The sequence below is a fragment of the Macrobrachium nipponense genome, chromosome 23, assembly GCF_015104395.2.
Source record: "Macrobrachium nipponense isolate FS-2020 chromosome 23, ASM1510439v2, whole genome shotgun sequence".
In the NCBI taxonomy this organism is placed as follows: Eukaryota; Metazoa; Arthropoda; class Malacostraca; order Decapoda; family Palaemonidae; genus Macrobrachium; species Macrobrachium nipponense.
This window is the reverse complement of record NC_061090.1, coordinates 71915514-71927925: the sequence shown is the minus strand read 5'-3', so window position 1 is coordinate 71927925 and position 12412 is coordinate 71915514. Positions and strand designations below refer to the sequence as shown.

The window sequence follows — 12412 nt, the reverse complement described above, 5'->3', positions numbered from 1 at the left end:
GATCCAATTAGAATAGCAAAATTTCTCAACTAATGAACAATATACAGCACTCCCTTGCAAATCTATTGCGAATTATTTTCTTTAATCTTTTTGCAAGGCCTTTCTATTATCTTTTTGTTCAACATCTCAATGACTTCTGAAGGAAAAGTCGAAATGAACCGCTCCTAACTGACGTGACACCTATAACCCATTGTTTGGATTAGTATAAATGCGACTTAAAACGAACGATTGTATCAGTCACTCAGCAGACTTCAACATGTTCTACAAACTCGTAAGTTGCTTAAGTTTTGTGCAGACAAATTAGAAACGTTAGAAGCTCGTAAATATGAATATGGTAAAATATGAATGTGTGTGTGTGTGTCTGCAAATGTGCTTAAAAGATGTACAGCATGCACACACACATATATATGTATTTCTATATATATATAGTATATATATATTATATGCATATATATACATTAATGGTTTAATTATCAAGATCTTAATTTTAGACTTGCAGCAGTGATATACTAGCAGTGTTCACCACATCTCTTTAGCTCTCTACAACGCTGTGAAAAAACTAATTGTCAAAACAACAAATAGATTTCTCTCATTTCTCTTCATTTATAAAAACAATATATATAAAATGAAAGAATAAATCTTAAAATTGATTAAGTTAATTTTTTTAAAAACTTTTATTTATATTAAGTTAATTGACTGATCGATTTTTCCCTGCACAGTTTGTTGCGTTGTTCTCCATCTTCCTGGTCCTCGGATCCTCCATGGCAGATCCTTCTCCCGATCCGGAACCTGGGTATGGCTACGGTGGCCGTGGGCATGGCGGCCACGGAGGATATGGACACGGCGGACACGGCGGACACGGGGGTGGGCGCGGTGGCCATGGGTATGGATATGGCCGATAAATCCTACGAAGGAATACCTCAAAGGGACCAAAATATTTCTTCAGACTGATTTTTCTTTGAAATGCTGGAACCTGAAATTTCCTAAAACACCTTCCTTCTTAATTTTTTTTTTTTTTTCGTACATTTTTAGTTCTGTGTAAATCAGTTTTCTTTAAAAAATTGTTCGTAAATTTCCATTATCATTTCTTATGAAGTTTCTCTTTGATAAACTAGTTTGTCATTAGAGCCGCAGTAATTAAATGGCAAAAATATAAACCTGCTATTTTACTTTTCCTTTTTGCAATACGTTTAACACTGATATAATAACCGGCTATGGTTTTATCTACTATAAATAAACAACATGCCTCTAATGTACAAATTTATAAATAATAATAATTACTGAGAAGCACAAAAATCTGTTGAGATAGAAAGAAGTGCAGAACACATAGTTGTGGTCGCTGATCTCGACCATCTCTCTAATTTCAAAGAGTTGTGATTTTATTATTTGTTCTCTTTGCGCGCGAGTTCCGAAAGTAGTTCCCATGACGCGACGCCTGGAATCACTGTCTGCACCAGGTGTCATTGGAGAGCTGCTCGGATCTATTGATTAGAGACCATTTAGGTTCGGTTAATCCAGGTCGGAAGCCATATATATAATATATATATATATATATATATATATATATATATATTATATTTGTATATGTAAATATATGCGTAGATATATATGTATTATATATGTATACTTATACATATAAATATATATTTGTATTATATATTTTAGATATATATATAATATATTATATATATATATATAGTATATATATATCTTATGTATATATGTATAATATATATATATATAAACATATATATATATATATTATATATATATATATATATATATATCTATACATATGCATATATATGCATGTATGTATATATTCTAAATCATAATATATATATATATATATATATATATATATATATATATATATATATATCATCTAGAGAATTAAAAATAATCAAACGAGACTGAGCTTGTGGTGTCTATTATGATGGAAAAAAAAAATTCGCAGAAATTTCATCGGAGCAATCGGGTTTTCTGTACAATGTATAATAATGCTCTATGAAACTCTCATCCGGCAGTGGTGGCCTGTGTTGCTGCGGTACTATGGCTAAATTTTTCCTTGAATAAAATAAAAACTATTGAGGCTAGAGGGCTGCAATATGGTATGTTTGATGAACGAAGATGGATGGTTAACATAATAATTTGCAACCCTCTAGCCTCAGTATTTCGTAAGATCTGAGGGGGATAGAAAAAAAGTGAGGACGGAGAGACAAATATCCAAACTAATTGTTTCCTTTACAGAAAAGTAAAAACGAAAACAAACAAAGGTCTGGCATCCAACAAAGAATTATTTTTCCCTTGTGATCAAAGATTACAGGGTCGGTTTGGAAATCAGTATCACATCAGATCTGGCTAACACAAGAATGAAATTGATATAAATCACCGTTATTGCTAGTAGTACAGTAGCAGTGATTACATGAGCAAAATAAATGTTAGAGAACAGTATTTATAAGTTCCTTGATGCTTTGATCCTCATTGAATATCAGTATGGAGAATTTAGGTATGCATTATCACGAAGTAAGTTGCATATGCATTAGGAACTGAAAATCTAAACATGAAGCAAAAGGCTTATAATCTCATTTCCTTCACAGTGACCATAATTTGAATGATTAAAATATTGATGGCGATAAGGTGACACTATGATATACCTCTCTTTCATAGTAGGAATATATATCATTTTAGAATTATGAACAGATTTTCAGATTATTGTTGACAAGAAGAGTGTAAATAATAATAAATACAAGCCATATGTACCAATTATTTCATCTGTATTTCTTAAACACATACAACAATGGAATATTCATATTGTACAGCTACACAATAATATTGCTAATTCGCATAATTAAAGATATTGTCACGTTAATGTATATGTATGATTCTGTGGAATGGCCAGTCTGTTTCAGAACAAAATATTAGCTGAAAGCATATGATGATTATTATGTAAATCCATACGAAGTCTGTACAGAAGTGTCCATACAACAATTCAGTGACAAAAGTTGCAATTGGAACTGAAACTTGCAAGATTTGAAGAGGAAAAGGTAACCAGAGTACAAAGCACAAAATACAGAAACCTAAAAGATGTTGCTCAATTGAAGCCAATTTTTTCCCATTGCAAAATCACACCACATTTTGTAATTCGCCTTTTGAAAGTAAACCATCTGCGGCCTTTTTGTACATATAAATAGTTGGCACAGAATGAGAGAAGTCACAACTCCCTTGATTGTGTCTTCAAAATGTTCTCCAAAATCGTGAGTTGGGAATAAAAAGACAAAATTCAAACTCCTGAGAACAGATTTTTTGTGATTTAAAAAAAACCAGTTAATCTTTATTTAACGAATATTTGTTAAATTAAGGATATATCTCATCATGAGTTTAATGATATTCTAAAAATATTTTGTTATTGCCATTGCCATAATAGCTGAATATTATTTATGATCAATTTCATTGGTTGAATTTGAGGAATACCTCATAATGAATTTAGTTATTAATTTTGCAATTTTTTGGTAATTCCCCTTGCCATAATTGTTAGTATATATATATTTTTAATCTATTTCATTATTTCAATACTAAGTAATGGAGCGTCATATTTTTTCATGTGCTTTGTTTTTTAAACAACTCGAAATGAAATAATTTAGATTAGGAATGACCTTTATTATGACCATATTTTAAAAGAATTATTTGTAAAATGTCTTAGATAAATAAATAGAATAAATCTTTCATATTCTTTCCAGTTCGTCACCCTAATCTCCATCATCTCTCTCCTTCTTGGAGCTACGGCCGGCCCTGTGCCCGAACCAGGGCATAGCCACGGCTATGGCGGGTATGGTCACGGTGGACACGGTCACGGTGGACACGGCCATGGTGGCTACGGCGGCTACGGTGGCTACGGTCACCGGAGTCACGGTTACGGCGGATATGGCCACCATGGCTAACTTAGACGCCGAATCTCCTTCATGGCGTGTGGAGAAGTTTAGCGATTTACTTATCAATATCTGCAAATGAATTTGGAGTCAAAATAAGGGAAAGACGAGAATAAATGAAAATGGGGAATGAGTTGTTTGATTTTTAGTCCACATAACTCTTTAGTTTTCTGTAAAAGAAAACTATTGAGATGCTATTTGTCAGTCCGTCCGCACTTTTTCTGTCCGCCCTCAGATCTTAAAAACTACTGAGGCTAGAGGGCTGCAAATTGGTATGTTGATCATCCACTCTCCAATTATCAAACGTACCAAATTGCAACCCTCTAGCCTCAGTAGTTTTTATTTTATTCAAGGTTTAATAAGTCATGATGTTGCGTCTGGCACCGCAATAGGGCCCAACAACACAGGTCACAATCGGGCCGCGGGCTGAGAGTTTCTTTGGGCTGTGGCTGAGAGTTTCATACAACATTATACGCTGTACCGAAAACTCGTTTCTTCGGGCGCATTCTTCACTTGTTTTGTGTGGTGAGTGTAACAAGCGAATTATTCATTTATTGGTTAATATCTGGAAAACATTTTGAATCCACAACACTGATGACTAAAGACAAATAAGTTGCTAATAATTCATGATAATAAAAAAGGACTTATAACATGTACAGCTTTCTAAGGGTTGGATTCTAAAATACACTCATTTATAAAACCTTACCGAGCAGTTGATTCGAGCCAGTTTACCAGTGTACGGATATTATTTCCTATACTTCAGACAATATCTTCATATCTTGTTTTTATTTTTCTCTTATTTACTTTTGACTTCATAACGGCCAATAACACAGGGGCTGATATTAAGAACTTCCTACAATTTATCAATGTATGAATAATATATCGTATACTCCAATCTACATCTAAATGGAGGCATAAATTTTGGTAGGAAATAAAAAAATATCGTCATAATTTTATTTTTTATTTTTCATTTACTATTTTTATTTACTTTTGATTTCATGTAGGCAAATAACGTTGTGAGTGATATGAAGAATATCCTGCGTTGAATTTCCGATTATCTCAGTGAAGCGTTTATTGTCCTAAACCACCATAGCTGTAACCGTATCCTCCGTTTCCGTGGCCGTATCCTCCATATCCATATCCGTCATGGCCGTATCCTGCGCGGCCGTATACTCAGTGGACATATCCTCTGTGGTCATGACCTAGCCCTGGCAATGGATCTGCCATGAGTGATATGAATAATTCACTGCGATCATTGTCCAGAGCCGACATAACAAATGTCAGACTGATTTTTCTTTGAAAAAAAAAAAAAAATTGTTGGAACCTGAAATTTCCTAAAACATCTTCCTTCTTACAAAAAAAAAAAAAAAAAAATCGTACATTTTTAGTTCTGTGTAAATCAGTTTTCTTTAAATGTTTAGTTTCGTAAATTTCCATTATTTTTCTTATGAAGTTTCTCTTTGATAAACCAGTTTGTCATCAGAGTCGTAGTAATTGAATGACAAAAAATATAAACCTACTATTTTATTTTTCCATTTGCAATGCGTTTACCACTGATATAATAACCGGCTATGGTTTTTTCTAATATAAATAAACGTCAGGCCTCTTATGTAAAAATGTACAAACAATAATAATACCTGAGAAGCACAAAAATCTGTTAAGATAGAGAAAAGTGCAGAACACATAATTGTGGTGGCTGATCTCTACCATTTAATTACGAAGAGTTGAGACTTTATTATCTGTTCTTTGGACAAGAGTTCCGAAAGTAGGTCCCATGACACCTGGAATCACTGTACGCATATATATATACATATATAAATCTATATATATGTATATGTATATATATATTGTAATATCAGCTACTTAAATTTTATCTCGTGGCTCCATTAAAGTAAACATTTATTAATTGCTGTCAATATTTGATCAGTTCATTTGAGCCTCGAATTCTTGGTTCGAGTTTTGTATTGTTGCGCTTCCCCCACTGAATGTTATTTGCTAATTGGTACTCCGCCCATGAAAAGTTCTCTTTACTTTCATGTACGAGTGCTTCGGTAGTTTCATCTTCAGTCTCCTGCCACGTTGGACTGTTTAAGAGGCGATTTACATATTTTTCGTCTGGATGGAGGGGAGATTGCTTTCGGCTCTCCTGTAGAGAAGTTCTCGCCCTTTTTCACGGCCCGTTGATCAGTGTGGCGATCACCACCTTGCACCATTGCTCTGCTACATAGATTTTGTTGGAAGTCTTGCTTCGAGTGGACTCGTCTGCTGCTGATGCATCAATGTCCTTGGATGCATACACCTTACCCCCTTTTGTGACTGCGGTTGCGTTCTCGTGCTTCCAAGTGTACCGAGACCATCGTCATCGTCTACGTCTTGAGTCCTCTCGACTAGTTATGGTGACGCCTCTAGAAACATTCTACAAACGGCCGTTGTCTCGAGATCTTCTGAGAGTCGTTAGGAGGCCTTTTGGTCGTGAAGAAGAGTAAGCTTCCGATTATGTGTGCTCTTTTTATCCACGAATAAGCAATAGTGTCCTGGGACGACTAAAGCCGGAGTGCCATCGAAACTATCACTCGTTTACTAAACTGCTTCAGTGCTGGGATTGTGTTTTTGTCCATACCGTGGGAACATATATATATGTAATGGTACATTTCCGTAAATATTGTGTTCAGTTAGGTTAAGCATTTCTTTCTTTCTTTAATCTCTCACTTATTACTGACTTAGTGCGGAAGTTGTTTTTCTCCCTTCTCCTCGACACTTTCCCTCTAACTATCATTTGAGTGAAGGTTAGCTGTGAGTCTGAATGGTAGTTTTAAGTGTATGTGACTGTGCCCTCAGCCAATAATTCGAGGATGTGTGCAAGTAACTTCTTGTAATAAATTTGAATTTTTACGTTCGTTTTCAATTACCCCCTCAAAGTGTATTTTATTGTCTGTATTGCTGGTAAACTTTACTCTTTAGCCTACAAGCTATCGTAGTAAAAGCAATTTTGTTGGAAGGCCCAGTAACCGCTGGACAAATTATTTTTAAAGTAAAAATAAGTGCTTTTTGTTGAATATCTCATCAGAATAACTAGTGTTCCTAACAAGATATTGATATATATAGTAATATATATAATATATATATATTTATCTGTATATATATTGTATATTATGTTATATATATGGTATATATATGTATCTATATGTTATATATTGTATTATATGTTAGATATCTGTATAATATATGTAATGTATATGGTTATATATAATGTATATTATTGGTATCTATATGTATATATGTGTATATGTATATATGTATATATGTATATGTATATGTATATATATATATATATATATTATATATATAATATATATAAATATATATATATATGTATATATAGTATATAGTATGTAGTTTGTAAAATCTGAGGGGGATAGAAAAAAGTGCTTACAGACAGACAAATAACCATCCTAATGATTTCCTTAACAAAAAACTGAAAACGAAAACAAACAAAGGTCTAACTACCAGCAAAGACTTATTTTTCCCATGTGATCAAAGGTTCCAGGGCCGGTTTGGAAATCAGTATCACATCAGATCTGGCTAACACAAGAATGAAAATAATATTAATCACTGTTATTACTATAGTCGATTCATTTAGATAGATTCTTGTGACTATGAGACGTTTGTTTGGCGGCCTCTAATTGGATGGTACCGGGAGGTAGGCTGCTCGCTCAGTGCGTCATATTTTCGTTTTGTAGCTTAGAAAACTAGCAATATGTTTCTATTTCTTCATTTATCTCACGTTTTCTAAATGATAAGAAAATTTTGGTCATACCTAAGGATTCGGTATTAATTGTACAACTAAGTCGACATGTTTTCCTGAAATCAATAAGATAAAACACAAAGGAATTACAACGAGTAAAAGTGAAGAGAGAAACATTTCATTCTTTATGCCTGTTTTTATTTATCATCGGATTTTAAATAATTCATGCGATCAACAGCACATAAAATACATGTTTTCATACAATAAAATCACTCTGAATACGCTGGTGTTTTCAGATTTTAGATGCTTGTAATATGTGAAGAAAAAATGAAGAATATGTCTTGTCATGTTGCATCCGTACTTGACTCGGCCTTAAAGGAAGTCAATCTTTCTTAATTCTTTTTTGTTTATTACTTCACTGAGATTATTATTTCATTTCACTCAAATAAGTCTCTGATATCTTTTTCGTTTGAAAATATATTCATAGAATAAGATTAGATACAATATTCTGAAACAACCTGATTAAAGCTTAGGCTGAGTTGAAGAGTGCCAAGTCTGTTCACAGAGTTCAATTTCTTTGCTGGACTGAATTCCCCGCGGCCCGCCGAGATCTGAGCTAACGATATCAGATGCATCCATCTGATCATTATTATTTTTTTCCTTATCAGATATGTCCGGACATACTATATGATATTGGATTGAAAATGTTTAACAGTTATAATGGAAATTGTGTGTATTTATTTACAAAAAAATGTATTGATATAACATGGTAAATATTGTCAAAACTGGACCTCTTATATCGCTAAATGGCAATTCAAATCTCTTGCTGAGACGACAAACAACGTCTTGCAGATCAGATTCTCTCGGCAATACCGGCAAACTTGAATAATTTACGGATGCAACATAATAAGATATATTCTTCATTTTCTCTTTACATATCACACGCATATAAAATTTGAAAACACCAGTGTATTCAGGGTGAATTTGTTGCATGAAAACACAAGTTTTACTTTATCTTGATCGCGTTAATGATGAAAAATCCTATGATAAGTAAAAACAGTTATAAAGAATTAAATGCATCTCTCTTCACTTTTACTCGTTGTAATTCCTTTGTGTTTTATCTTATTGATTTCAGGAAAGGATAACTTAGTTGTACAATTAATACTGAATCCTTAGGTATGACCAGAACTTTCCTATCTTATGCAAAGCGTGAGATGATTGAAGAAATATAAACATATTGCTAGTTTTCTAAGACACAGACGAAAATAATGGGACACTGAGCTACCAGCCAATCAGAGGCCGCCAAAGACACGTCTCGTAGGCACAAGAATCTACCTTAAGTGAATTGACTATAGTAGTACAGTAGTAGTGATTACATGAGCAAAATAAATCTTAGTGAACAGTATTTATAAGTTCCTTGAAGCTTTGATCCTCATTGAATATCAGTATGGAGAATTTAGATATGCATTATCACGAAGTAAGTTGCATATGCATTAGGAACTGAAAATCTAAACATGGAGCAAAAGGCTTATAATCTCATTTGCTTCACAGTGACTATAATTACAATGGTTATAATATTGATGGCGATAAGGTGACACTATGATATACCTCTCTTTCATAGTAGGAATATATATCATTTTAGAATTATGAACAGATTTCCAGATTATTGTTGAGAAGAAGAGTGTAAATAATAATAAATACAAGCCATATGTACCAATTATTTCATCTGTATTTCTTAAACACATACAACAATGGAATATTCATATTGTACAGCTACACAATAATATTGCTAATTCGCATAATTAAAGATATTGACACGTTAATGTATGTATGATTCTGTGGAATGGCCAGTCTGTTTCAGAACAAAATGTTAGCTGAAAGCATATGATGATTATTTTGTAAATCCATACGAAGTCTGTACAGAAGTGTCCATGCAACAATTCAGTGACAAAAGTTGCAATCGGAACTGAAACTTGCAAGATTTGAAGAGGAAAAGGTAACCAGAGTACAAAGCACAAAATACAGAAACCTAAAAGATGTTGCTCAATTGAAGCCAATTTTTTCCCATTGCAAAATCACACCACATTTTGTAATTCGCCTTTTGAAAGTAAACCATCTGCGGCCTTTTTGTACATATAAATAGTTGGCACAGAATGAGAGAAGTCACAACTCCCTTGATTGTGTCTTCAAAATGTTCTCCAAAATCGTGAGTTGGGAATAAGAAGAAAAAATTCAAACTCTTGAGAACAGATTTTTGTGATTCAAAAAAAAAAAGTTAATCTTTATTTAACGAATATTTGTTAAATTAAGGATATATCTCATCATGAGTTTAATAATATTCTAAAAATATTTAGTTATTGCCATTGCCATAATAGCTGATTATTGTTTATGATCAATTTCATTGGTTGAATTTAAGGAATACCTCATAATGAATTTAGTTATTAATTTTGCAATTTTTTTTGCAATTCCCCTTGCCATAATTTCTAAGTATATATATTTTTTAACTGATTTTATTATTTCATTACTAAGTAATGGAGCGTCATATTTTTTCATGTGCTTTGTTTTTTAAACAACTCGAAATGAAATAATTTAGATTAGGAATTACCTTTATTATGACCATATTCAAAAAAGATAATTTTTAAAATGTCCTAGATAAATAAATTGACTAAATTTTCCATATTCTTTCCAGTTCGTCACCCTAATCTCCATCATCTCTCTCCTTCTTGGAGCTACGGCCGGCCCTGTACCCGAACCAGGGCATAGCCACGGCTATGGCGGGTATGGTCACGGTGGACACGGTCACGGTGGACACGGCCATGGTGGCTACGGCGGCTACGGTGGCTACGGTCACCAGAGTCACGGTTACGGCGGATATGGCCACCATGGCTAACTTAGACTCCGAATCTCCTTCATGGCGTGTGGAGAAGATTAGCGATTTACTTATCAATATCTGCAAATGAATTTGGTGTCAAAATAAGGGAAAGACGAGAATAAATGAAAATTGGGAATGAGTTGTTTGATTTTTAGTCCACATAACTTTAGTTTTCTGTAAAAGAAAACTATTGAGATGCTGCTAGAGGGCTGCAAATTGGTATGTTGATCATCCACTCTCCAATTATCAAACATACCAAATTGCAACCCTCTAGCCTCAGAAGTTTTTATTTTATTCAAGATTGAATAAGTCAAGATGGCGCACCTGGCACCGCAATAGGGGCCAACAACACAGGCCATCACCGGGCCGTGGCTGAAAGTATCATGGTCCACGGGCAGAGAGTTTAATACAACATTATACGCTGTTCAGAAAACTCGTTTCTTCTGGCGCATTCTTCACTTGTTTTGTTTGGTGAGTGTAACTAGTGAATTATTCATTTATTGCTTTATTTCTGGAATGCATTTTAAATCCACAACACAGATGACTAAAGACAAATAACTTATAAGTTGCTCATAATTGATGATAATAAAAGACTTATAATATGTACAGCTTTCTAAGGGTTGGATTTTAAAGTACCCTCATTTATAAAACCTTACCGAGCAGTTGATTCGAGCCAGTTTACCAGTGAACGGATATTATTTCCTATACTTCAGACAATATCTTCATATCTTGTTTTTATTTTTCTCTTATTTACTTTTGACTTCATAACGGCCAATAACGCTCTCGCTGATATCAAGAACTTCCTACAATTTATCAGTGTATGAATAATATATCTTATACTGCATTCTGCATCTAAATGCAGGCATAAATTTTGGTAGGAAATAAAAAAATATCATCTCTTATCTTTTTATTTATTATTTTTTATTTACTTTTGATTTCATGCAGGGAAATAACAATGTAATTGATACTAAGAATAACTTGTACTAAATTCTCCTTATCTCAGTGGAGCGTTCATTGTCCAAAACTGCCATGACTGTAACCGTATCCTCCGTTTCCGTGGCCATATCCACCGTAGCCATATCCTCATTAGCCGAAGGTCCTTTAAATATACTCGGAGAGGTCGGCTCATCAGCGAGCGAAAATACGTTCCCTCTGCTCGTGACGTCACGCTACGAACAGTCTCCCCTGACAGCACTGACTGACAGGTATACGTAGTAACACGATGCAAGGATACCTTTCAAAAAAAAAAAAAAAAAAAAAAAAAAAAAAACTTCTTATGGTATAAATGGTTTGATTTTGTTTTACTTAAGAGTACAGATTTTCCTTATGGCAGACCATACATCACAGTTTTATAATAATCTGATGCTTCTAAACAAAAAGTCATAGGGTATAGAGTACCTTTCAAGGGAACACAAATACTGTAATTTATTGACTGTCACTTATTCCTAACCAAAGATGTATGGATTTAGAGAAAGTTGTCCTTGGTACTAAATCCTACACAACGAGTTAAGGATTAACATAGAGAAAGTTGTTTTGGTACAATGAACTCTCATTTCAATCCTAACATATTAACAGAACAAAGATGACAGTTTAATGGTGATGGAATTGAGATATGCATGAGTTTGTTTGTCACCGAGCCAGGTGTGGACCCCGAGGGGAAAAACTAAGTTGTTGTTTTCATGGTTTTTCTTACTGTACTCCTGCAAGTCCTCTGTTTCTTTTTACTCATGTCGATAATGTTGTTGAGGTGCCGCATTCTAAAAAACACTGATATTTTGGCAAAAAATTCCACAACCTCGTCAGGAACACCAGTGACAGCAGATTTCATTTCAGCAGCCATTGTTTTTATGCATTCCGTTTCTGGTC

At 33.8% G+C, this 12412-nt stretch overlaps 1 protein-coding gene across 1 annotated transcript; it reads left to right on the top strand.

Moving 5' to 3' along the window:
* Positions 1 to 236: 236 nt before the first annotated feature.
* Positions 237 to 10657, top strand: LOC135197031 (uncharacterized). The gene is made up of 4 exons (XM_064223943.1): positions 237 to 271; positions 720 to 868; positions 3815 to 3936; positions 10431 to 10657. The coding sequence occupies exons 1-4, from the start codon at positions 257 to 259 to the stop codon at positions 10562 to 10564; spliced, it is 420 nt and encodes a 139-aa protein (XP_064080013.1). The 5' UTR covers positions 237 to 256; the 3' UTR covers positions 10565 to 10657.
* Positions 10658 to 12412: the final 1755 nt, after the last annotated feature.

Bases quoted from the DNA above. Each gene is read 5' to 3' on its own strand.
- LOC135197031 (XM_064223943.1), top strand. The intron at 869-3,814 runs GCGCGGTGGCCA...ACCAGGGCATAG, and splicing joins CACGGCGGACACGGGGGTGG to CCACGGCTATGGCGGGTATG. The intron at 3,937-10,430 runs GCTAACTTAGAC...TACCCGAACCAG, and splicing joins CGGCGGATATGGCCACCATG to GGCATAGCCACGGCTATGGC.